The sequence below is a fragment of the Malus domestica genome, chromosome 15 (assembly GCF_042453785.1).
Source record: "Malus domestica chromosome 15, GDT2T_hap1".
Classification (NCBI taxonomy): domain Eukaryota; kingdom Viridiplantae; phylum Streptophyta; class Magnoliopsida; order Rosales; family Rosaceae; genus Malus; species Malus domestica.
The window spans coordinates 19,686,102-19,713,304 of NC_091675.1; the positions used below are offsets into that span (position 1 = coordinate 19,686,102).

Here is a 27,203-nt window from a genome sequence, read left to right on the forward strand (position 1 = left end):
GGTTCTGGTTTTGGGTTGGGGGAAGACGGGTGTGGGGAAGAAGGGTGAAGGAATAAGGGGTGGGTCCTCCATGTAAAAAAATTATTATTTTAGTTTTTAATATTTAATTAATTTTTTAATAGAGAGTAGGTCTCGTCTCAAGCCACGTCACTATTTAACGGAAGAATTGATAGACAAACTGACGGAAGGTATGAAATTGTAAAAAAATCGTAAGATGAGATATGCCATTGAAATGTTTTAAAAATAGGATATGAAACTGTGATTGACCTAATAATTAATGTAGTTTTATGTAATTTACTCTTAAATTATTGATGGTGGCTTAGAATAGCCCTGAAAGTTGGACTGGGCTAAATTTATATTCCTGCAGTAAACTGGGCTGGGCTTGACAAGTACGATCCCTTACTTTCCCACCACACATGCCTTGGGTGCGCCCAACGACGTCGTTTATATTCCGTGTCCAAAACGCGTTAGCCAGCCAGCCAGACCAGTACCTATTACCTACTATAAATATTCCTCTTTGGGATGAGGCTTGGACGTTTGGATCTGGGACTCTCTTTGTCTCTCCCGTTCCAAAGCTCTTCGCTCTCGAGCGATTCTTCCCCCTCCTCCCAAACCCTAACCCTTGATCGGGTTCCCTCCCTTTCCACTCAAACCTTTTGTCTTCGCGGGACATTTATGTTCTGAAACAAGGATCGAAAACCCTAGCCGCAGTCGATTGCGAGCGAGCGACCTTGTTCGAGCTAGGGTTTGAGAAAAATCGAATTTATTTTTCTTAGAGAGGGAGATCAAGGGGATTAGCTTGTTTCGGACTTGAATCGCTTGTGTGTTGGTTGATTGCTGGTGTATCACGAATGTCTCGGTGTTTTCCGTACCCTCCTCCTGGGTACGTGAAGAAGGGGATCCGCGATGAGGCCCTGATCGATTCGATTAAGGTTTGTTGAGCCATAGTTGCTTTGTGGGTCTTTTGGATTTGTGCTCGACGTGTACTGTGTTCGATTCGGTTCGTTAATTGATGTGTTTGTTCAGCCTTCGTATGATCGTATTTGTGTAGATATGAGAACCCGTTAAATACCCTGAAAAAAATTAAGAACATAGAGAGGGAAAAAGATGGAAATGGGGTGAATCCGAGAGCTGAATCGCGGGTTTTACAATCGATAACACTTTTTAGTTACCCATAGAAACAAGTAGAAGCCATTGATTGATATAAAACGTAATTTCACTTCGTGGGTTTTTGTTGGATTGAGATGGGATTATACTGGCCAAAAGCGGACACTTTTTGCATAGGTTTTTGGCTCCTGACATGGATACTTGAGTGGCCGAGTATTGTGTTTGCCACTGGACTCTGGTGTTTCTGAAAACTTCATGTCAGTTTGTGATAGAAATAGAAACCGATGTTTAAATAAAATGCTATAGAAGCACAAATTACTGGCCCAACTTTGTGTAAGTTGTGCTGGTAGTACTACAGTATGGTAGCTTGTGTTCATGCATGTGGCACATCAGTGTCTGTTGTCTTCCTTTTAGGAATTGATAATGGTACTTTCGAAACCTTCGTATGGCTTTAGCTGTTTGTGAATGATGGTCCATGTTCTTGATACTAGGTATCCATGATGTCGTGTTGTTTGAATCAAACAACCGACCTTGATACTATATAGTCACTTCAGGGTGCTGTTAAGTTGGATTGAGATTGTTATGGGAAAATGATTTGAGATGTGTAAGATGAGATTTCCTGACATTCTTGCTTATGTATATGAGACGAATGATTTGAGATGGTCAAGTACATATTTAAGTATGTCCTGGCTGCTTGAAGATCAGTCTAGTTCTCATTGAGTTACATACTCAAGTTTGAAGTGGCTCCACATACATTATAATGAGTTAGCATTATAGTGGATTAGGAAGTTAACTTTGAGGGTTGAGTGTGTGTCCTTGGAGAGTCACAACGATAAAGGGTTGCTAAGTAGATTTTTGGGTAAATGTAGGTTTAGTTTATTTGACCGGGGTAGTTAATAGATGGCAGGATCAGATACATAGCACCTTTAGCCTGGTATTGGGATGTGGCATATGTGGTAGGATTCAAGTTTTCCTTTTCGTTTAGTATATATGTACCGGTTAAGCTTCTTTGAAGATGCCTTGGTGGTGGAATTGGTAGACACGCGAGACTCAAACTTGTCTTGTGCTGAAGAGCATGGAGGTTCGAGTCCTCTTCAAGGCATAATTGAGAATTCGTGTAGTTTTGGTTGGAGTAGCCTTAATCGCTATAATTTCACCTTAGGAATTGCTATGGTTAGTGCTGATCTGTATGCATCAAAGTTAGAGTGCAATATCTATAGCGTGTCTGTCTAGATTTTACATACCGATTGGTTTAGGTCTTATGCAGGAACGATGACTCTGTTGTGGATGTCATATAAAAATTCAATTAACACTTGATACGGAGAAACAATAATACCCGACAATTGTCTAACAACCAAAATTCTTTTCATAGATCATCTGTATTGGTTCTGTCTTCAATGTTGATTGGTTGATTTCTTTTGATCCTGAACGTGTCTTTTTGATCTGAAGCTTTGGTCACTGTTCCTTTTGTATGTTAAACTTTTCCTCAATGAGTTCAAAAGTTGATGGTTACTCTTGTTATTTGAAGCTCCAAAGAGAAGATGAGAAGGCCAAGAAAGAAAAGAAGAGGGAGAAAAAACGAGAGAAGAAAGAAAAGAAGGCTCAAGAAAATGGGGAGCCTGAAAATAAGCACAGTCATAAAAGAAGGCACAAAGATGAAAGGCACCAAAAAGACGAGAAAGGTACAGACCATGGAAAGAAGAGAAAACATGAAACGGAAAACCTTGACAAGAGTGGCCTTACTGAAGAACATGAGCAACCAGTTGGTTCCCAGAACTCTTCTGATAGCACCGTTAACAGCAACAAAAGGCAGAAGCAGGACTCTCCCCCTGATGGCAGGCATAATTCTGGTGAGTGTTGTTATGTTTCTTCCTTACTTGGGAGAAGGGTGTTTGCCTGTTGGGTTTGTTAGCTTCTCATGGGCACTGATATTCTTTCTTCAAAATGTTATTATTATTTGAAGCAAGCATTCTTCGGATCCGGTTGCCTCTCCAAAGGCACAAAGATCCTGAAATGCTACCCAGAGAGGAGCAGCCTTGCCAGTTGCCTTTAAAAACGCACAAAGATCCAGTGATGCTATCCAGAGAGAAACAACCTAGCCAGTTGCCTCTCCAAAAGCACAAGGATCCAGTAGTGCTATCAAAAGAGGAACAGCCTTACCGGTTGTCACTTCAAAAGAACAAAGATCCAGAAGTGCTACTTCGTCTTGAACAGCCTTCCCGGTTGTCTCTCCAAAGGCAAAAAGGTGCAGAAGTTCTACCCAGCCAGGAACAGCCTTCCCAGTTGTCTCTCCAAAGGCACAAAGGTCCAGAGGTGCTACGCAGTCAGGAACAACCTTCCCAGTTGTCTCTCCAAAGGCACAAAGGTCCAGTGGCGCTACCTAGCCAGGAACAACCTTCTCTGTTTTCTCTTCAAAGGAACAAAGGTCCTGGATTGCTGGCCAGCCAGGAACTGCCTTCTCTGTTTTCTCTTCAAAGGAACAAAGGTCCTGGATTGCTGGCCAGCCAGGAACTGCCTTCCCGGTTGTCTCTCCAAAGGCCTAAAGGTCCAGAAGTGCTACTCAGCCAAGAACAGCCTTGCTCTTCCTCGGGAAGGACTGATAATGCGTTTGTTCAAGCAGTGCAAGAACCTGCTCCTAGACAAGGCATAGACGAGGGACGGTATCGCTGCTCTACTTCTGGAAAAGCTAGCAAAGAACACTCTTCCAGGTCTGGTAAAGAAAAACACCGAAAATCTGGCAGTGGTTCTCTTTCTTCACAATACAGAGAAGTAATTGAAAACTGGGTTCAACCTCCAATCTCACAATGTCTTCCCATGGACGTCGATGATGAGGGATGGTTGTTTGAGGCGAAGACGAAAAAGAACTGTGGGGTTGAGAAACCTACAGTCGTCAGCGAGAAACTTAGCTACGGAGACTCAACTTCTTGGCCATGTGCTCGCCTCTTGCCCGAGTCGGATATATATGCTTTGCCATACACAGTACCGTTCTAAACCCCCGGGGGAAAGTGGAAGATTGACAACTGAGGAGCCGAAAGCGCGCCAGTGAATTTGTACTTGATGTCTTCTAGTTTTTCGGTGGTACTGTACGTGTGGAGGTGGTTTCCGGCTTTTTAGCTGTTGTTTTGCGCTCTCGTGCCTGGAGCGACTCCCGGTTGGGTTGAGAAAACAGCAACGTCAGAGATTTGGGGGAATAATAAGTTTTGTTTTTGTAGGGTAGATGGCATATTGATGGATCACAGACTTTGCAATTCTTTTAAAACGATTATAATATCATCTTCCTTTGTTTTGCCCCCTAAATCTTTTGTCATTTCTCTCATTGTTTTTGGTAGTTGGCACTTTTAACTCGTACATATCGAATTTTGACCAAGGAATTACTTTATAAGAAAAATTAGTAAACCATGCATGCAACTAGATCTGCAAATGGGTCGGGTTTACAGGGTTTGGGTCGGATCCAATCGGACCTGTTAATTTAACAGGTCACTCAAACCTAACCCGTTAAGCTAACGGGTCATTTGAACCTAACCCGTTAAGTTAACGGGTCATCCATTTCATCTGTTAACAATTTTTTATTTTTTATTTTTACTAGGTTAACAAACAAACAAATAAAAAAAAATGCAATTAAGCTCAAACAAAAACAAAACTTTGATTCAGGAACAAAATCAACATACAACAATTAATTTGGATTGGACAAATGCAAAAAATGTAATTAAGCCGGCACTGGACAAAACAACCTTTGGCAATTCCTCTTCTCCCTCTGCAAATTTCACCCCTGCTGGCGGAGGGGGTGTTCGGGATTTTGAAGAATTGCAGACCCTGTGGGATGTCAAAAGCTGAGTTGAGAATTGCAGGCGCAGCAAAGGTGAGTGCTGAGGGATTGAATCTGAGAGATGTCTCTTTTCCCGTTTGGCTGATTGTAGGCTTGCAGCCATTCGATTGGCACATGGCCACCCATTTGGGCTTAGGACTATTGAATTTACACAAAAGTCTTCACTAACGAGTGTTAACGGGTGGTTAATGGGTTTTGTGAGTTCACCCAAAATGACCCATTATTTAACGGGTTGACCCCGTTAACCACCCGATCCGTTTATCACTTATCCGAATATTAATTTTAACAGATCGGGTCGGATCAAGTTGAAAATGCGAGGTATACGTGCAACTGTCGTAAAGTAGCGAATTCATTTTCGAAAGTGATATGTAATCTCCTTTTTTATTAGAAATAACTTAAAATATTCTATTTTCATGTATTTTCTATACGTAGTTTTGAATTTTTAGTATTTAAAAATTGGTTTATTCTCAATCCACTGGATATCATATTACACAAAAATATAAAGTCATTTGCAGAACATGCTACTTAGCTTTAAATATTGGAAAAACAAAAGAATATTATGAAATTTATCTAACCAGTGGTACATAAACACACTTGCAAAGCAGCAAAAGTAACTAAAACGTACAAAAAAAACATAATATGCCTACAAGCTAGAAATATTAACTAGTGATATGGATTCCCATATAATTATCTGTAATATATGTTGATTATAAATATATATATATATATGTCATATATATATAAGTCGATAACATAATAACTCGTGATGCATGTTGACTAAAAAAAACAACAATTTATTGATATAGGTAGATAGTTAATACTCTCTATTTAGGAGTAGCTTTAGCGCGCTCTATAATCTAGTTTGATCTTGTAGTCTAAATAATTATGTACCATAACGTATCCGTAATAATAATTATGAGTAAAACAAAAATCCTTGTACAATAGTGATCATCTACCTATGATATATCACAGGTTTGAATAGAAGATGCAATTTGATGGAAAAAAAAGAGTCAAACAAGCTCTCCATTCTAGGTGAACAACATATATAATTCAAGGCAAACTTTCAACCTTGGTGCTTTGGGGCCAATGGTTTTACCAATTTCGCAGCAATTTGGTTTAGATTTACAACAGGAAGAAGAAAGAAATAACAAAAATAATAGGTAAAGAAATAAGCAGACGAATCCCGATAAATAGATCAAGAGATAATTATATTTTTAAAACCTTTAATAGTTAAAACTATTTAATAAATTAAAGGAGAAGATAATACGAAACTCATTGGATAATATTAATTACTTTATTAGTTACTCAAGGGTAAATCTAGTAAAAAAAAAAGTGACTCATCCGACCTAATTCAATGAAGCAGAATATTCCTAATAAAAATTTACAAATTGGATTTATATCAATTAGGCATTTTTTAAATAATTTAAGTTGAACTAAAGAGATTGTTTTTCAAATAGTCTTCCAAGATTTCATAATACATAACCTGCAATACTGTCCCAATATTTTTAAATGTAGTATAGCAAGTGATAGATTGTCCTTGTGATATGGACATTACTCTTCAAACTACTGAGATTCAGGTTCAAACTTTATTTTCTTTTAATTTAAATTAATGTAAACTATCGTTTAAATAAAAAAGTTTGAACGAAATTATAAAATATCTAACCTAACTATCTAAAACGTAAAGTAACTTTCAACTTTGGAACAAAAATGGATTAAACCACATATAAAACTAGAGGATTTAAAGAGATTTGGCATCAGAAAGGGTTCGTAAGTCAATTAATTAAGAACATTTATCTTTACACCCGAAATTGTGAGTTTGAATCCTTCCTTCTCGGCTATTGTTTGTTCAAGGAAATGTAAAAGCCCATTTAAATAAAGGCCCAACTAGCATGAGCCTGTTATAGCTGGGCTGAACCCTAACCCGTTTAACCGACCAATGATATCGGGTCCGGATCCAAAACAGACCAAACAGAGTTGGACAGACATTTGGGGCCAAAACCAGTGTGGTCAAAACGCAACCGAGAGAGAGCAACCGAGAGAGAGAGAGAGAGAGAGAGGGAGAGAGAAGATGATCTCGGACGGAGTTGAAGATGAAGAGAAATGGCTGGCAGCTGGAATCGCCGGCCTCCAGCAAAACGCCTTCTACATGCATCGTGCTCTGGTAACTTCTCCTTCAATCAATCAAACAAACCCTTGATCTTCTTCCCTCCAATTTTGTACCAATTTTCTTTTCCCTGAAAATTCACTGAAATTGTGTTCCTCCGTGCAATTTTCTGCAAATTTTTCAATCAGGACTCCAACAATCTCAGAGATGCCCTCAAGTATTCTGCTCAGATGCTCTCGGAGCTCCGGACCTCCAAGCTTTCCCCGCACAAGTACTACGAACTCTGTAAGTTCTGGTTACTTGTCGTCGATCTGGAGGGATTCTGCTTTGTTTTTGCATTTTTGTAAATGCTGATTGTTAGTAAGTTTGTGGATTGAATTGCCTCAGATATGCGGGCGTTTGACGAATTGAGGAAATTGGAAATGTTCTTCAAGGAGGAGGCTCGGCGTGGTTGCTCCATTATCGATCTCTATGAGCTCGTCCAGCACGCAGGCAACATATTGCCTAGATTGTAAGTCTCAATTATGTTAAAAACGCTAACCACTTGGTAATCTTCAGTTGCATGTGTATCAATTGCTTAATTTAGGTTTTGACTTCCGTAGTTCACTTAATGCCCCCTTGAGATAACGCAATTTGTTCTTGTTATAAACTATGTTGCACATACTATCTTACTTGCCTAGTTGGCATTGCGGGTCGTATTCCTTCAGATAGGGTATTTCTGTTAGTTTATAAACATGCTGCAACTTGAAAAGTTCCCTAATACTAAATCATATCAAAAGAAGACCCGAAACTAAGCAGAAGTTACAATTGATGATCTGATCTATTGTCGATGTCTCTGTAATGTAGGTTTTGCAATTATGAGTTGGATGATGTTACGTTTCAGGGTGTTCTTTGGAGTGTGTCGATTTTACCTTAAGTGAAGAACAAGGCATAGCATTTACATTTCTGTGGCTTATGTGTGAGTTTTATCCTCTCTATTAGGTATCTTCTCTGTACAGTAGGATCTGTGTATATCAAATCTAAGGAAGCTCCTGCTAAGGATGTCCTGAAAGATCTTGTGGAAATGTCCCGTGGCATTCAGAATCCTGTACGTGGGCTATTCTTAAGGAGTTACCTTTCTCAAGTGAGTAGGGATAAATTGCCTGATATTGGTTCTGAATATGAAGGGTAAGGAAATCAGATATTCATTCATTTGTATTTTTTTTTTTCTTTCTATGAAGATAGTGTTCTTGCATTTGATTCAATTTGATTTGTCAATATTCTTAACTTGCACAGAGATGCTGACACTGTCAAGGATGCTGTTGAGTTTGTTCTCCAAAATTTCACTGAGATGAACAAACTTTGGGTGCGGATGCAACATCAGGTTGGTTGACACTTTTATAGAGAGCTCTCAGGTTTGGACATGCATGGGTACCACAATGCTTGCATGTCATGAAGGTAAAAATATGTCATGAGGGCATGCTTTCTGGTCATGCAGGTGTTGTAGTGCTTTTGAATCATTCATACTCTTAGCTGATCCTGAGTTGAGGCTTGCTCTCCGGCTTTCTGGTCTGCAGGGACCTGCCCGGGAAAAGGAGAAGCGGGAGAAAGAAAGGAGCGAACTACGTGATCTTGTAATATCAGTAACTGGTAGCTGGTTGATTTCACTGCTATATTGTTGTGCACATATGCAGTGTACACTTACAGAAGGCTTCTCTGTTGTTCCTTTAGGTTGGTAAAAACTTGCATGTCCTCAGCCAGATAGAAGGTGTTGATCTGGATTTGTACAAAGATACGGTGCTTCCCAGAGTCTTGGAACAGGTCCAATTGATGCTGTCTTATGATGTGAGACTTTCAGCTGTTAACCATAAAAAATTGGCTTCATCACCTCGCATTTTTTTAACAGGTTGTCAATTGTAAGGATGAGCTTGCACAGTTTTATTTGATGGATTGCATAATTCAAGTCTTTCCTGATGAGTACCACTTGCAAACTCTTGATGTATTGTTAGGTGCCTACCCCCAACTTCAGGTAGTTGACATTATATGCACAAATTGTATAATACCCTGTATTGTTTTGTATTCGTATCACTCTTCTTCTATCTTGCATTCATGGTGTTTTGTGCATTGATCTTTTAAAACTGAAGGTGCTTTTGTTATTTGTTGTGATCTTGGAGTTTATATACCTTCTTCATTGCAAGAGATTTTTTACATTTTGTTATGACTTGCTGCACTCATTTTAAGCCACATGGATAGATACTTTGAATGTTTCATAGGAATATGCATGGAGCATCATGTCTCCATGAATTGATACGTGGAACGTTGTGTTCTGCTTCATATAGTAAATCCGTTAATGATAGGGCTAATAGTTTATAGGGTATACTCTTAATTTGGAAAATGTTTTGTCTTTTGTTTGAAATTTGATTGAGAATGTTAGATAACTTATTTTTGTTTATTCATAATATTCATCGTCGTATTTTTTTTTCCGCCATTCTTGTCTCACTTTCATTTTTCTTTTTCAGCCATCTGTTGATATCAAGACAGTTCTATCCCAGTTGATGGAAAGACTTTCAAATTATGCTGCTTCAAGTACAGAAGTGCTGCCTGAGTTTTTACAAGTAGAAGCTTTTTCAAAACTGAGCAATGCTATTGGAAAGGTAATCTTACTGTATAATAAGTTGATGATTAAATTTTTGTTTCTTCTCAAAAAAAAAAAAGTTGATGATTAAATTCAGGGTTGTGCCATGCTTTAATTCTCTTTTCATATATGCTGTTACCAAGTAGTTGCACATAGAGCTTTTGTGACCTTGTTCGTCTGCAGGATAAGGCATATGTACTACATATAACTGTGACCAAGTGTTCATTGCATCTATATGCTTTCCTGTCTTGACATTTGTGTTTATGTGCTTCTTTTTGTGTATTTATTTGCATCCATATTGATACCTAAACAATATGCCAATGCAGGTGATTGAAGCACAAGTTGACATGCCTATCATCGGTGTTGTAACTCTATATTCATCTCTTCTTAAATTTACCCTCCATGTGCACCCTGATCGACTTGATTATGCTGACCAAGTGTTGGTATGTTTCCTGGACAAACTGTTTTAGTATATGTATGCTCAGTTCTATCTTCTAGGTACATCTAGTTCATGCCATATATTATAAGTGAAATGGATTTTATTGGTCAAATCGCATAGGCCTGAAATTGGGTAGCCCTGCCTTTGCAAATATTTGATTGCATATACTTTGGATGAACCCTAACTTTCCACTTTATACTATACATGTATAATTCAGTAAGATGTAATTGAATATCTTGTGCTGCTAGTCTGGTGGTACAGATTTGCTTATCGTATTGTCTAAATTGATCAATGGTTCATTTTATCATGAATCCTTGGTTAGATGTTGTTGTATAACAAGATCAGTGTATTATGTTCAATAAAAGGTCAGCACATATTTTATTCTTTTCATTTTTTTCTTTTCACCAGGGCTCATTTGTTAAGAAACTCTCTGGAAAAGGGAAAATTCAAGACAGCAGGGCAACAAAACAAGTGGTTGCACTTTTAAGTGCTCCACTTGAGAAATATAATGATATTGTCACGGCCTTGAAGCTTACAAATTATCCTCGTGTCCTGGAATTTCTTGATAGTGGAACAAATAAAGTCATGGCTACTGTTATAATTCAGAGCATTATGAAAAATACAACTCATGTTTTAACTGCTGAGAAGGTATGGTTAACTCATTGATTGTCCTTTTCTCCGAGTTTGCTTCTTAATGACATGGAATGCTATTTTTACAGGTTGAGGCATTATTTGAATTAATAAAAGGACTTATTGAGGATTTGGATGGGCCTCTTAATGATGAGGTAATTTATCTGTGTTATCGTTATCGATCATAAATTTGTTGGTGATATTAAAGATCCTCTTTAGGCTTTCACAAATTTGTGCATGTTCTTCTGGATCCGAACACTTATGCGAGCATATCTTCTCTTTCAACTCTAGGTTGATGAAGAGGATTTCAAGGAGGAGCAAAATTCAGTTGCGCGACTTATTCAAATGTTTTCTAATGATGATTCCGAAGAGATGTTTAAGGTATTTGATATGTTTGAGTATAATATTCATGTGCCTTACATACCTTCTGTCTTTATAATCGTAACTTACATGAGGATAGGATTTCTCAAGTATTTAATTCTGGAGTAATCCTGAATTATATCCTCTTGGAATTTTTATTGAGTCATAGTTATTTTTTTTATCATATATCTCTACTAATATATGGGAACAAGCACATACAAACGTTTTCTGCATTTTGAACTGATGTGACCGTGAGTTATTGTGCCTTGATTTCATGCCACCCTACCCCTGCTTGTCAGATACTGGTCTTATAACATGGCAATATCACTCGTGGGCAATTCATTTTGTACATATATTTTAGAAATTGAAGTACATGCGGATTACTCTTTGTACATTAATTTTTCTCTTTCCAGAGACATTTGCATGAATTGGAGCACCATTCATCCTTAATGTTTGCCACAATTCTTGCACTGAATTGCAGATCATATGTACTGTGAAGAAGCACATCCTGAATGGAGGACCAAAGCGTTTGCCTTTTACTGTCCCTCCCCTAGTTTTCTCTTCTCTAAAGGTTTGCTTCTGTCTGTCCAGATCAATTAACAGTTGGACATGTTAAATGTTTATGGTAGTCAACTTTTTGTTTTTTTGTCTATTTTCAGTTGAAATTTCGCAAATTAGTACGGTGTGAGTAACCTATTATTCATGGAATGGATGGTCTTTTTGCCAGTGTTAGTCTGATTTTGTTTGTAATGTGCAGTTGGTTAGGAAATTGCAAGCCCAGGAAGAGAATCCATTTGGAGATGATGCATCAACCACACCAAAGAAAAATTTTCAGCTCTTAACTCAGGTAAATGCTAGTGAAAGCTTTCAGAAAGCTCGCTTTATGTATATCCTACACAGTTTGAGCTTAGACTTTGATCTTTCTAGCTATTGAGTAACACTTCTGGTTTATTGTTTTAGACTATTGAGGCTCTGTTGAATGTTCCAGCACCTGAACTGGCATTACGGTTATACATGCAATGTGCAGAGGTACATTTGAAATGTTCAAGTTTCAAATTAAAAGCACATTGAAATGTTCGGTTTTCAATTAAAATGCATGACCCAACAAATATTATCCCTAATTTAATGCCTATTGTTTTTCAATAATTAGGCTGCAAATGACTGTGATTTGGAACCTGTTGCATATGAGTTCTTCACCCAAGCATATATTCTTTACGAAGAAGAAATTTCAGTAAGTTTTCCACTTGGGAGCTAATTCTTTGCCTCACCTGTTCCATTATTTTAAAGGTTTATATGGAACACTGGATTGCTTCTACTCGTTCCTTATTGAACACTGGATTATATCTAACCTGTCTTGTTTTCATGCTTTTCCTGTAATAGGATTCGAAAGCACAGGTGACTGCCATTCATCTGATAGTTGGGACTCTCCAGAGGATGCATGTATTTGGTGTTGAAAACAGGGATACTTTAACTCACAAAGCCACAGGGGTAATCATAATTTCATTAGTTATAATAATGCCGCCCATCCCATTTTACTGAACCTTACTTAATGCCTTGTCTTTTACCAGTATTCGGCAAAGCTTTTAAAGAAGGCTGATCAGTGCCGAGCTGTTTATGCTTGCGCACATCTCTTCTGGGTTGACGATCAGGAGAACATGAAGGATGGAGAAAGGTGTGTTGTGCAAGTCATGTCAGTTTTCTCTATTGTTCCAAAAGGATATGTTCACGATGAAAGAACTGTATGCAGGACAATTATGAGTTAAATGGAAAAGAACTGAGTGGAGGGATGGTTTCTGAGTATAAGAATCTTAGCGGAGCCATTTCTTGGTTTATGTGGTAATAATTCGTTTTATGTTTCTTGTACTTGCTTGCTATCCAGGGTACTGATTTGCCTAAAGCGAGCTTTAAGAATTGCCAACGCTGCCCAGCAGATGTCCAATGCTACACGGGGTAGCACCGGTTCTGTGGCGCTCTTTGTTGAAATACTGAACAAGTAATGGTTGCGGACACCAAAGCCGATTTTTTCTGTTTATTTTGCGGAAGGAGAAGGCCTTATTTTATTGTGTTTTTCAGGTACCTTTATTTCTTTGAGAAGGGGAACCCACAGATAACGGTTGCTTCAGTTCAAAGCCTGATTGAATTGGTTACAACTGAACTGCAAAGCGACTCGGCCTCAGCAGAGCCATCTGTTGATGCTTTCTTTGCCAGCACACAGCGGTACATCCAGTTCCAGAAGCAGAAAGGCGGCGCAGTTGGTGAAAGATATGAGCCCATCAAAGCATGACCTTGTTCGAAGGACACTTGTTATTAATGTTGAGAGCTGCAGATAAGTTTGTCTTGGTGGTTGGTAGGAATCGATTTCATCCTTTTTGACTTCGTTTTATTGAGAGAATAGATTGTATGCCTTATCCTCCCCGAATCCCGATGCTGAATTTTCCTTGGTGACCAGTGGGTCCGATAGGATGTTTACTTTGGGTAATCTCTCGTCTAAGAATTCTGTATACTAATTGTGTTACTGCAATACTACAAATGTACGTACAACATATATTTGAATTTGAATCTACTTCCATCAGAATTCAGAACCAAGCACATCTTTCTTGAGGTTGTTCGAAACTGTTACACTTCCGTCATTTTATCCTTTATGCGGTGCTCGAAGATTCGATCGGTTGTTGTGATTGGTTGCAATTGTTTCTTAAAAAGATTTTGCAGTGAAGAAAGTTGAGATTTCATCTAAAACTAATTGGCGGTATGAGGAATAGCCAATTTTCTTATAAGCCCATGCATTGTCTCGGGATTCCTCCAACTTAGCAAGCATTCAAACCCTGGTGGTTCAAAGAACAGATGAAAAACATCTATTCCCCAACTCACCAATATTGTTCTTCTTCTACCTTTGGCACTCCTCTTTCATAACTTTTCTTGTGCACCCACAGGCCGAGTGCAAGAGAAAAGAGGTGTTAGAAAACCGCTAGCCTAATAGTAAAATGTGAGGCAATGCATTGTGTTGAGGCAAACCAAAAAAATAAAAACAAAACGCACCGATATAGGCATGCCCAAGCCTTCAAGCACAACAGATACTAATAATATAACTGTGTCGATGCGAAACAAGGTCTTTTTCCTAACAAGGAGTTAAGAAAAAGTTGCCAACGATAGAATTCAACAATTTAAGGTATCACAACAGTTCCAAGAATGCAACACCCAACCACCTGATGCTTTCACAGAGAGATCGATACGATTGTCAAACACGACAACTTACTGACTCCAGCTTCTTCAGGACAAAAGGGAAAAAACATGATTTAGGGAACAAAGGGGTGTGGGGGAATACATGCAGAATGGCTGGTCATTATCTCTTTACACCTATTTTCCAAATCACAATATGGAGCATGCCTTCTGCCCTTTGCCTTTCTTTTTCTTCTGCTTCGGAGGTTGAAGTACAACCCTTATGGCTGCGTCAAAGACCCCTTTCACATTCTGCAGCCGCAAACGCATATCATAAGTGGCAGTTTGGGCATGAAAAATCCCTCGCATAATGCAATATATAATCTAAATACCTGCTGAGTTTTTGAACTGCACTCGATATAAGCTGGTGCTCCAATTAGCTTCCTGAGCTCCTCTCCCTACAAGGGTAGAGATAAATCTTAATTACAAGGACGAAGAAAAGAAGATAAGGTGAACACCGAGCAATGCACAAGACAAGAACGTTACTTGAGCGGTAGTAATTGGGACAGCACCGGGATGATCAATAAAGAACTGCTTGTCGTCCCGAAGATCTAGCTCATTAAATTTGTGTGAAAAAGAAAAGTAAGAAGTTCCCTCATTAAAGACATTCCACAGTTAGAACAATCATTAATTTAAAAACACTCAATGTGTTCCAATACCGGAACCATCTCAAAATGTATATTAATAAACCGGAGAAACTTTTTTTCAATATTTACAAAGTAGAAAAGATAAAATTTTACCAAGCTTTGTTCCAACAAGAATGATTGGAACCCCAGGCGCATAATGCTTCAATTCTGGGATCCACTGGAAAGGAAATCAATATATTTGAAATTTATCAGCAAATCATCAATCATAAAGACAAAACAGTCATAATCAGTACCATATCATGTACACCTAAATCCCATATAGCAAAATCTAACCTTCTTGGACACATTTTCGTAGCTGGCTTTGCTGATGAGAGAGAACGCCAGTATAAACACATCAGCACCACGATAACTCAAAGGTCTTAATCTATTGTAATCCTCCTGTCCTGTTGCACAAAAAATAAAATTCATACCTAAAACACTTACAGACATACGACCCTAGTAAACAAAAACCAAAGTGACAATGCATATTTACCAGCTGTATCCCATAACCCCAGGTTAACAGTGCTCCCATTGACAACCACGTTTGCACTGAAATTGTCGAAAACAGTTGGCACGTAATCCTGTTTCCCACCACAATACGAAAGAAAATTATAAACCGTCCATCATATTGACAAATGATCTCCCCAACCTAATAGCTTTATTAAACCTTAAACAATATGAAATCACAAACAACCACATTGCAAAAACATTTTAGGAAGAAAAGATTAAAAATTTCATCCAATAACATCTTATAGGCAGAATGGCTAAAGCAAAATCCCAAAAATATGAAAGAACTCCTATAAAACACCTCAATCCGAGCATCCAAGGAATTTAATCAGGAGCAGAAAAAGAATTTCAAAATCCCAATAATTCATTAAAGATATAACCCACTTATTTTCAAACCTTTCACATTTGATTGCCCCGAAAAAAAAGGGGGCAATTTTCACCAAAATGAATACCATTCCAATTATTTGCACCCAATGTTTTCCTAAAACAATCAAATATCGTCAGCAATATTGAAAGCAATAAATCAGCTACCAAAACAAAGGAAGCTAATTTGTGAATAATTCAGCTAAAAATTCACCAACAATTCTATGCATCAAACTTCCCAGAACCAAACAAAAAACCCAATTAAAAGCAATAAATCAATTACCAAATCCTTTTCACCAATTGCAACAACAGAACCGTAAATTAAAATTCCCAAAAAAGGAAGGCAAATTAAAGCAAAAAAATAGGAATTGGGGACTTGAAGACTTACGGTGGGGAAGGTGTTGCTGGTGTAGGAGATAAGCAGACACGTCTTGCCCACAGCCCCGTCCCCAACCGTGACGCACTTTATGAACCTTGACGCGCTCATTTTTGCTGTTCTCTCACTTTCTCAAGAAAAACCAACCCAAAAGAAAGAAAGAAAACCCCAAGCCCCAGATCTCCTTCGAACCTGAGGACCCGATCTTCTTCTTCTCCTTCCTCCTCCTCTTCAATTACACATCTGAGGCGCGATCGAAATCAGGACGAATTCTCAACGAAACCCTAACCCTAATTTTGGCAAATGGGGGGAAATCGAGAGAGAGAGAGAAAGAGAAAAGAGGAGAAAAAGATTGGGGGATTTCAGAAAGGAAAAATTGAAAGGAGAAAAATGGGCGAAATGTGGATGTTGTGGAAGATCGACGGAAGACAAAAGAGGAGTGAGAGCGAGACAAAAATGGCGGATTTTTTTTGGCCGCGAATTTTTTTTGCCGTTGAAGCGTTCGTTGAGCAACAAACTCTCCCCAACAAATAGCTGTGAGTCTCCCTCTCTCTCTCCCTCTCCCTCCCTCTCCGCTCTCTGTTTTTCCTTCTTTCTGCGCGTTAATCGCTAGGGAGTTGGATCCGGTTTTTTGTATTTGGGGTCGGGTTTTTGGGCTTTTCGAGGGGGATTTTATTGTTGTTTTTGCTTGGTGGGGATGAAAATTGAAATGTACTCAAGTTAAAGGGGTGTTGTGCAATTTTTGGATTTTGGATTTTTCTTGCTGGTTTGTGTGGTGTCTTTTACACGGATGACAAAAAAGAAATATTTCAAGAGAAATGATAAGCAGACTGTTTGAAAAGTGACATTTTTCATACATTCTTTGCCGTATTTTAAAGTTAAATTCTTGTCTATTCGTGTGATTTTAATTTCTATCCGTTTAGTTTGGGAATCGACTATCGATTTAAGGTAATTTCTGAATGGTTCGATCTTTGTCACGCGGAATTGTTACATGATTTCTATTTATTCTCTTTGCGTTGGGGAGTCTGACGTGCTATGTTGCTGGAATCTCGTTGCGGGCAATTAGCTGGTTATTTTTATTTTGGTTTGTATTCTAAATACAAATTATGACACGACATAACACGTCAGATATGCGCCAAGAAAACATGTCTTACGCGTTATGTTATCATAATGTCAATCTATTCCAATGATGTGCGACAAAGAAATAATCATAACCCATTGTTGCATAGTTTCTATTTATGCTTTTAGCATTGGAGAGTCTGACGTGTTATGTCGTTGGAGTGGCGTTGCGGGCAATTAGCTAGTTATTCTTATTTTGATTTGTATTCTAGATACAAAGTATGCACAATATAACACGTTAGATATGCATCAGGAAAACCTGTCTTACGCGTTATGTTATCATGATGCCAATCTATTCCAATGATGTGTGACAAAGAAATAATCACAACCCATTGTTGCATAGTTTCTATTTATTCTCTTAGCGTTGGAGAGTCTGGCGTGTTATGTCGCTGGAGTGGCGTTGCGGGCAATTAGCTAGTTATTCTTATTTTGATTTGTATTATAGATACAAAGTATGACACAACATAACACGTTAGATATGCACCAAGAAAACATGTTTTACGTGTTATGTTATCATAGTGCCAATCTATTCGAATGATTTGTGACAAAGAAATAATCACAACCCATTGTTGCATAGTATCTATTTATTCTCTTAACATTAGAGAGTCTGGCGTGTTGTTTTGCTGAAATATCGTTATAGGCAATTAGCTGGTGATTCTTATTTTGGTTTGTATTCTAGATACAAAATATGACACAACATAACACGTCATATATGCACCAAGAAAATTTGTCTTAAACGTTATGTTATCATAATGTCAATCTATCCGAATGATTTGTGACAAAGAAATAATCACAGCCCTAGTTTGGTGAGGACGATTAGCAAAGATAATCACAAATAGATAAGAATCCTTTCACAGTTCATGTACTAGATCATATTAGTTGCTAATAAACAGGTAATCAAGCTAATTAAAAATAGGAGAAAATGGGTAAAATTATATGAATCAAATTATCAAACATGTTACCAAAAAAATTATTATTTTAAAAGTGGGGCAATACTAATCTTCCCACCATACCAACTTATGCTTGCCAATGAATGTATGGTAGTAGCGCAGAGGTGGTTGGAATTTGATAAGAGTATAATTTACATGACAGCAACCACATCAATTTCCACAATACAAGAAAAATTTCTACGAAAAAATGATTAATTTCTTGAGGTACAAGACAAATAACTAAGATTATTGAGTTTGGAGGCCTTGTGGATTTGGTTAGGTAGGTTTTTGGGGAAATTGAATTTTTTTATTACAAGCAATATTATTACTCTAAACTATACTAATTACAAAGTACGGAAGTAGTTTAAAGTAGAAATACAGTGAGCTCAATAGCAAGCTCTATCCGTTGCCAATTTACCATTTGTGAGCAAATTAAGATTAGATAACGAAATCTTAAAGGAAATTATATGTTTTTAAAACTTCCACTTATGTTATAAAATATAAGGGCAGAGAGATAGTTGTTTGACCAATTACATTAAATATATTTAGGGCAGCTTGGGCAGAAGATCTTCTGGCAAGGCCAAAGCTGTCTGTCTACCCACCATTACATTATTGAACAGTTGCATTGCCACCTTAAAAGTACAGGGCAGAAATGTTTATCCATTTTTGGAATTTGAATTGCAAGCCTGGAAAGAAAAAGTGCAAAACTACCATCTGGCATAGAGAAACTTATATATAACAGAGATGGTATAGGTGGCGATGATTTGAGTCTGTCACGCATCGTCATGTTTTATACTTATTTATAAGGCATCACTTAATTGGTTTGAGATATAACTATTTTGACATAAATGCATTATCATATCTTTTAACTTGTCTACAAAACATTGCATAATTAGTTTGAGATACAACTTTTTTGACATTCCAATTGTTGTAAGTTCTTCTGTGACAACCCGTCCCAAATTTTACAATTTTATAAATCTTAAAATGTGAATTCACGAGAATACTCTAGTGGCAAGGGTATTGATTTTCGTTGATCACTAGTTCATAACGCGTATGAACTATTATCTTATTGTATTCTAAAAGTATGTTGGTAAAGATTGTTAATTATTATTTCATTCATTTCTTATTATTAGTATTGTTATATTTTTTTAGGGTAAAAGACTGTTTACTACCCGCATGTTTTGTGGTTTTCAACATTTAGTACATCAAGTTTTTTTCGTCTCAGATTCATACCTAAAGTGTAAATTTTGGGACAGTCTCATACATCCGTTAGTCAAACTGTTAAATCTGCCGTTAATTGTGACGTGGCGCCGTGATTGAGCGCCACGTGTCATCCATGTTTTTTTTTTTCTTATTCTTTCTTCTTCTTCCTTCTTCTGCAACTTTTTTTTTCTTCCTCCTCCTTCTTCCTTCCTCTTCTTTTCCTTCTTCCTTCTTCCTTCTTCTTCATCTTCCTCAAAAAAAAAAAAAAAAAAAAAAAAACCTTCATCTTCCCCATATTCGAGGAAGAAGAAGGAAAAAGGAGGAGGAAGAAAGAAAAATTGCAGAAGAAGGAAGAAGAAGAAAGAAGAAAAGAAAAAAAAATGTGGATGACACGTGGCGCCCAATCATGGTGCCATGTCACAATTAACGGCAGATTTAACAGTTTGACTAACGGATGTATGAGACTATCCCAAAATTTACATTTTAGGCATGAATCTGAAATGAAAAAAACTTGATGTACTAAATGTTGAAAACCACAAAACATGAGGGTAGTAAACAGTCTTTTACCCTTTTTTTATATTAAGGGTGGTTAGAAAAATGAAGAGAAAATGGAAGGGAATGAATGGAGAAATGAGAAGGGAAAAGCAGCGAGAGCTGCTGCCAAATCAGAGGGGGAAAAGAGTGACCAATCAGAGGTATGGGTAAGGAGATGACCAATGGGTGAAAAGAGAATGGAGGGGAAGGGAGAGAAATGAGAGACATGGGATCAGGGATTCCTTACTTGGTTATTGATGACTCGTACACCCAGCCCATTCGACCCAGTGTAATTCCGGCGATTCTCACCCATTTTCCAGGCGATTTTCATCCATTCATCACCACCAAACTTCATCACCAGGTCCCAACATCCAATTCTAGCCAAAATTGACACAAAATGGTGGAGATTTCACGAAGAACACCCCGTGGGTGCCACGAAAGATTTGCCCGAGATCCACCAATTTTGAAATGTTTTCCTTCAATTACCACCACTAGAACACTCCACTAGAACCCATGAATAAAGCCCAAGCAATGGTCGAGGCATCGGAGTGGGTATGGAGGTTGAATTGAAGCACACCATTTTCTAGGGTTCCGGCAGGTTTAAGCAAAATAGGAGCTTTTCCCCGCCAAATTGGACTTGGCCACATGTATAAAGTTTACTCTACTCATTGAGATCTTCATTCCTGTAAATTTCGATAATTTTTTGAAATAGTTGGATTTTCCGGCCAATCGGGGCGGCCGCCCATCACCCGTGGTGGCGCGTGGTCAGGGGACCGTCGATGTCATTTTTAGACTAAATTAGATGCCTTGAGCTCAATTTTGGTAATTAAATGACGTAGGTTGATTGTCGGAACCTGAATTCTCTATGTTATGTTAATAGGTCATATATGAATCGACGATCTGACAATTGGATCGTCATCAAACTTTAATATGTTATAGTATGTAATATTTGAGGACTATAAGAACTTACGAATCAAGAATCCGATATACGGATCTTCCCGAATTGGATTTGTAAGTTCATAAAATAAAAAGGTTAACGGCCACTTAGTTTTGGCAATTGGCGAAGATCCGACCGTTGGATCGTAATATAATGTGGATCTTTGGAAGCAACGGATCGGAAATCCGTGATGCAAATCTTCCGAATTGAATTACATAGAGATACGTTTTATGTAAATTGTGTCTTTTATTGGTATGAATTTTGATATGTGATTTGATAATTGGTCATAGGTGGCGATGGTTCGTGACGTCTCGATATGCATGCTAAGGAGTCGTAGCGCGGACCTAAGGTGAGTGGATCTTTTCATTTCTATCGTATATTAAATATATGATTGACAATTCCACAAACATTAACTACTGTGAATGCTTTGAAGTACTAATGTGAACTACGAATGGCTTGATCCCTGTTTAGGGTACGTAGGCAATCTAACGAGACGTTAGATGCAGCCATACAATAATTGAGACAATAGCCTTGTTTAGGGAATTAAGCAGTGTGAGAGACATTGGTGGAAAATATGAGATTTAACCTTATGATTTGGTGGTTAAATGTTGGTCATAAGTCAATGTGTAAATAATCAAGAATCTGAAGTAAGGAAGCATAAGTAATGATAATTAATTAAACTAATGTCTAGTTGGGCTTGTCACCGATAATTATTCCCGAAAATAAATAATTCGGGAGTAGGGGCGTTATAGTTTATGCATTTTTATGCCACATTATATATCTATATATATATGTATGTATGTATGTATATAATTGGAAATGCTATAAAGTGGTTGAGTATCAGATTTTATCATGGTTTATCTATATGTATACTACATGCACATAATTATTGTGAACGCTTGAAGTACAAAGGTGAACACAGGACACCCAGTTAAGTTCAGGTAAGTTTATGGTATTAGTTGAAATGATGGAGTTATGACATGACTATATAATGTTTTAAGCAACTTCGACAATGTTGTACGGGTTGCCCATGAATCGTACATGTTGTGTTGAGATGCATTGAGAGCTTATAAACCTGCACCCCGATGTTAGTGCTCTCGCCCGTGGCCAGGGCACAGTCTTTCACGTGATGTTCACCTCCTGCACCTTACGCTCACCTTGGATCCAAAGTAGGTGCACAGTCCTGTCGTACAGACCACTATATGTGGTTCCGACTCGTAGATGACCCATGATTATTCGCACAGTCTTCACGTGATCATAGCACTTGAGCGTATTTATTTACACCCAATCCTGTCGTACAGATCACTTTAGGTGGTTCCGACTCGCGTGCATGTATACTTATTAAGCTATGGATAAGTCATACAGATCACTAGAGGTGACTCTGACTTATGAGCTAGCATATATGATGAGATAAGTGATGAGCTAACATATATGATGAAATATGTGATGAGCTAGCATATATGATGACATATGTGATGAGCTAGCATATATGATGAGATATGTGACGAGCTAGCATATATGATGAAATATGTGACGAGCTAGCATATGTGATGAGATATGGATAAGTCGTATAGGTCACTAGAGGTGACTCCAATTTATGAGATAGGCTTGAATGATGAGATATGGATAAGTCGTATAGGTCACGTGAGGTGACTCTGGCTAGCATGTTGATGAGCTATTAATTCAACCGTACAGGCCACTATAGGTGGATCCGGCTAATATGCCATTTGATATTGATTTATTTCACCTGAGTACTTATTCTTATTGAGATATTTGACACACTATAACTGTGAGACTATTATTTTGGTTATGGTATTGATTTATAGTCACGCCTGTTACTTTCCGGGAAATTATAGGTATTACGGTGAGGGGCTTTTTGGTATAGATGTTTTCTTGTGATGGTATGATCATTGTCTCACCTTACTGCACTATATCTATGCTCTATATCGCGCGTGAAATGGGTCCAGATCCGCTCACCGAGCACTCGCGTACTTAGGGACTTTTAAGTTTTAATTTATTCACATTTTATACATTATCACACTTTATGGCTTTGTCACCTTCCAGATGTCGGCCAACACAGCTCGATTCGGAGTCTTAGTGGACATTCCGGGTCAAAGTGTGTCATCTTCTACACGTCGGAGGTATTGAAAGAAAAAGGAAAAAAAAACAATGGTCGTGGCTATTTCTTAGCGGTTCGGTGAATAGCCAAGAACAAATACTCAAGCATACAAAAAGTTTCATGAAAGAGAGACATCAACGTGAAGGTGCTCCAACCAAATCGTGAAACGCCAAATAAAAACTTAAATCACGTGATATCGTATTATTAGTTTGAGATGTTAAGTGCCGTCTTTGGGAGTGTAGGTGGATCCTCCAAACAGACATCCAACTTCTCAATGGACTTTTAGGTATGTGGCCGTTCAGAGGTTGATCTATAAATGTAAAATCAGAATATGAAGGAAATAAAAAATTGGAACTAGAAAAGAATGTGCATATTTCACGATATCCAGAAAAGAAGCAAGCGTTGGACAACATGATTTCCCAGGCTTATTGCAAGTACAACAGTTTCGAAAATTACAACTTGGTAAACGCTATTGCCGATAAATAAAGGGAATCTGAAGGCATCTATAACATAGGTGAAAAGTACACGAACGGGTCGACGACAACTAAAATACAATACGCAGGTGCGGAACTTGCACACATCTAGTGAGAATCAGGACTTGCAAAATGCGTGGAGTGTTTCGTCGAGGGCCTTTCTATCATATTCGCCGGTGAAGACACAATTTCCCAAAGGACCCTTCAGAAGGATGAGCCTTAGTAACCCATCAGCTACCTTCTTATCAACCTGCCATACCAGAAGAAGACGGATACATTACGAAACAAGCAAACAAGGTACTGAGCTTCTGGCAATCTTACAAATGACAATCCCATTTCTCTTACCGCCATTACAGATCTGAATGTCTCTATCGTCACAGATTCAGGAGGTGCAATAGGTAACTTGGCCTGTTTTAAAATGTTGGTAGTTCGCTTCACAAGTGCATCATCAATCCAGCCAAGGCGGTATGACATGTCAACAGCCATAACCTAAACATAGCGCACAAGCTCTTTAAACATTGAGGAATAATTTTGCAAGGAAACAAAGAAATGTAAATGTATAAGAGAATTACCATGCCAGCTGCAACAGCTTCTCCATGGAGCCAGTTCCCATAGCCGAGCCCAGTTTCTATTGCCTGAAAATACATTGCATTTCATCAGAAATATTTAATTAGATAGGGGATCCAATCCAACAGAATATTGCAGAATATAACAAAGTACAGAGGCTCTCAACGCTTTCATTATAAAGAAATTAGCCTAATTGTACAAAACAAAAACTCACATGACCAAATGTATGACCCAAGTTCAGTGTAGCTCTCAGTCCACCTTCCTTCTCATCCAAGGACACAACCTCAGCCTTGTTTTCACACGACCGCTTTATAGCATAAGCCATTGCCGCTGGATCCCTGCAATGCACCAACTATACTCATCAACATAACTAACTGAATGTGCATCTTGTGCAGGAAGGAGATTATTCATGAAGCTTCAACAGACTGGAAAAGAAAAAATGGCTACAGCCTTAAAATCACAACCACTAGCAGTGACAAGATACTCTCTTAATTTGATGTCCCATAACATTTATCATGTCAAATAGAATAGTGCTGGGACAGGGAACTTTTCGCTGTTCCTTACTCTTTGTTTAAATTTCGTACCTCGCCATTAGTGCCTGAATATTCCTCTCCTGCCATTCAAAGAAATCTGCATCTCTAATAAGCCCATACTTAATGACCTCTGCAAGCCCTGAAGCCAGTTCCCTATCTGGTAATGTGTTCAATGTGTCTGTGTCTATAAGCACACACTGAGGTTGGTAAAAAGCACCGATCAAGTTCTTCCCAAGAGGGTGGTTTATACCGGTTTTGCCCCCAACAGAAGAATCAACCTGCAAGTCGACCAACATAAAAATTTGATACATTAGAAATAATGAGCATAAGTGCATGATTCCTAGAAAAGGAAAGAGATAGTGACTGACCTGTGCCATAACAGTTGTTGGAATCTGAATGAAGTTAACACCACGAAGGAAAGAAGCAGCAGCATAGCCACACATGTCACCAATCACGCCGCCTCCGAGGGCAACAAATGTACATCGCCGGTCCAGTCTTGACTCAATAGCCTTGTCAAACACTTTCATAAGAGTGTCCTGCCAGTTGAAGAAAGCGGTTACTCATAATTCAACTGGCCAAATGCAATCTTTAAGACTAAAATTCAAAAGAGCATTTAGATACTCACCATGTCCTTATACTTCTCACCATCTGGTAAAATCACGCTCTCAACTGACACATTCGGGTTATCTCTTGTCAAAGCCTCAACAACTTTATCCAAGTACAACGGCGCAACTTTAGTGTTAGTGACCACAAGAACCCTCTTTCCGTGAACATGCCTACATTAACGTAATAATCAACAATAAGAACATCGACATCCACAAAACGGCAATTAAAACAACAAAAAAGAAGCTTAATTTTCGAGAAAGCTGAAAACTTGCCCTTTTACTAAAGCTAATTACCCATGTGAAAAACCAGCATTTTCTACCACAACAATGTTTCTTTTCTTTAGAAAACTTACCCATCAAAGAAAGCTGCAAGCTTGAGCTTGCCCTGTTACTAAACCCAATCACGCGCAGTAAAACTTTAAATTAGCAATTTAATTCCATTTTCTTATCTATTTCTCAGCTAAATAGAATCATTTACTAGTTCACATAACAAATTTCAGCAGCATTTGACCACCAACAAATATGTAATTATCTGCAATTAAAGCTTTAATTTGATGAGAAAACTAAGAATCTGAACCTTTGAAGAAGTTCGGGCTGATCAAGCAATCCAGATCCAATGTAAATCGGGTAGCTCCGATTACCCAAATCGACGTCCACAACGGTGGGAGCCACAGGACCCGTTTTACTGGATGGCTGATCCACTACCTGAGCCGAGCTCGCCATAATCCTCGTCCTTGATCTCACGGTGCTCGACTTCAACGCCGAGTTCGCGCCCCGAGTCAACTCAATCGAACTATTGGAAACGAACGAAGTCCGGAGAGAAGAAGCGTTGGAGCTCCGAACACGGAGAGAAACCTCGGCCGGGCTGCTGGGTTTGGAGAGTGAGGCTTTCCTGGAGGAGAGGGAAACGGAGAAGGGGTTGGCTGTGGATGCTGTGGAGGCCATGGACTCGGGTACGGGTTCCGATCGGGTGGAGATGGAAGAAGAGGAGGAGAGGCTGCGTCGGGTGGAATAAGTGGGGCATTTTGTTGGTGATGAAGGAGGAAGGAAGAGGTGTGGCGGGGTAGGTGAGTGGGCGCGATTGATTGAGGGCGCCACGAGATGGACCGACCGGTACCGGTCCGAGTCGGGAAATTTATCGTGAGAAAAATGATTTATCGTGATAATAAATGGGTATTCAAATTACAAATATTATATTCCGGATTAAATTAATAAGAGACAAGTGTTTGATAAAAAAAATAAAAACATGAGGAACATGAGTATCGGACACGTGAGGTTCATATAATTATTGTGCGGTTTGGTTCGGTTTGAAATGCTATATTTTTTTTTTGAACAAGTGATACTATTTATACTAAAAGAATTACCAGAGAGCACACACTTTGTGTGTATGTGAGCAATTTCTCTTAATAAGTGCATTTTTTCCTTTTTTTTCCTATTTTGCCCTCCTTGTCAAATTTTTTCCTCTTTTTTTTCCCTATTTTACCCTTCTTTTTGAACAAGCGATACTATTTATACTAAAATAATAAGTGTATTAAGTTTCACAATAAACTAACAATAATATGAATATAACATCTTCTTATTTTCGTATATAAAGCCACCTTATATACTAATTTATAAATCTCTAACATTTGACATAATCTTTCTATCAAATAACAAAATAATGATTTAATGACATTATTTATTAGTTAAAATTCAACAATAATAAGATTCAAGACTAATAAAATAAAAAAAACTAATAAAAATGATTTGAAAACTTTGAGTTTTAACAATAAGGATTAAATAAAGGGTAAAGTGAATAGTATCAAGATTGACTTTTTAGTGTAAAAATATAATTTTTTTGTTAAAATAAATAATACCAAAAGATTTTCATTAAAGTTCCTATAAAATAAGAAAATGGAAAGTGTAGTTTGGTTTGAAGCGATTTATAAATACGAGAGAAAACTCGAACATAGAGCGATAAATATTACTAGATTAATAGCTGGTTAATAAATCAGTTTGAAAGTTGTGGGGGTAGCC

The 27,203-nt window shown here is 38.1% G+C and overlaps 4 protein-coding genes across 5 annotated transcripts; 2 read left to right on the forward strand and 2 right to left on the reverse strand.

Annotated features, from left to right (window-relative positions):
• The first annotated feature begins 524 nt into the window (after window positions 1–524).
• LOC103415923 (uncharacterized) lies at window positions 525–4,404 on the forward strand. The gene is made up of 3 exons (XM_008354204.4): window positions 525–932; window positions 2,636–2,957; window positions 3,071–4,404. The coding sequence occupies exons 1-3, from the start codon at window positions 852–854 to the stop codon at window positions 4,096–4,098; spliced, it is 1,431 nt and encodes a 476-aa protein (XP_008352426.3). The 5' UTR covers window positions 525–851; the 3' UTR covers window positions 4,099–4,404.
• Window positions 4,405–6,895: 2,491 nt separating this feature from the next.
• Window positions 6,896–13,666, forward strand: LOC103401060 (vacuolar protein sorting-associated protein 35A). Of its 2 annotated transcripts, none has more exons than XM_008339767.4 (21): window positions 6,896–7,094; window positions 7,226–7,322; window positions 7,425–7,548; window positions 8,019–8,204; window positions 8,313–8,400; window positions 8,594–8,650; window positions 8,748–8,837; window positions 8,923–9,045; window positions 9,536–9,670; window positions 9,978–10,094; window positions 10,499–10,738; window positions 10,810–10,875; window positions 11,012–11,101; window positions 11,562–11,651; window positions 11,838–11,927; window positions 12,041–12,109; window positions 12,231–12,311; window positions 12,461–12,568; window positions 12,649–12,752; window positions 12,960–13,073; window positions 13,154–13,666. In XM_008339767.4, the coding sequence occupies exons 1-21, from the start codon at window positions 7,002–7,004 to the stop codon at window positions 13,362–13,364; spliced, it is 2,373 nt and encodes a 790-aa protein (XP_008337989.3). In that variant the 5' UTR covers window positions 6,896–7,001; the 3' UTR covers window positions 13,365–13,666. The 2 variants fall into 2 exon arrangements, with proteins under 2 accessions (XP_008337989.3, XP_070670868.1); XM_070814767.1 differs by having other exon boundaries at window positions 6,921–7,094; window positions 8,515–8,650.
• Window positions 13,667–14,137: 471 nt separating this feature from the next.
• On the reverse strand, window positions 14,138–16,852 carry LOC103401061 (rac-like GTP-binding protein ARAC1). The gene is made up of 7 exons (XM_008339768.4): window positions 16,181–16,852; window positions 15,416–15,503; window positions 15,217–15,326; window positions 15,037–15,100; window positions 14,783–14,847; window positions 14,629–14,694; window positions 14,138–14,548 (listed from the first exon to the last, which is right to left on the reverse strand). Exons 1-7 carry the CDS (start codon window positions 16,277–16,279, stop codon window positions 14,447–14,449), a joined length of 594 nt encoding a protein of 197 aa, XP_008337990.1. The 5' UTR covers window positions 16,280–16,852; the 3' UTR covers window positions 14,138–14,446.
• A 6,505-nt stretch (window positions 16,853–23,357) lies between these two features.
• LOC103415924 (3-dehydroquinate synthase, chloroplastic) lies at window positions 23,358–26,266 on the reverse strand. The gene is made up of 8 exons (XM_008354206.4): window positions 25,765–26,266; window positions 25,208–25,358; window positions 24,951–25,118; window positions 24,634–24,860; window positions 24,264–24,387; window positions 24,055–24,117; window positions 23,828–23,971; window positions 23,358–23,732 (listed from the first exon to the last, which is right to left on the reverse strand). The coding sequence occupies exons 1-8, from the start codon at window positions 26,130–26,132 to the stop codon at window positions 23,601–23,603; spliced, it is 1,377 nt and encodes a 458-aa protein (XP_008352428.1). The 5' UTR covers window positions 26,133–26,266; the 3' UTR covers window positions 23,358–23,600.
• Window positions 26,267–27,203: the final 937 nt, after the last annotated feature.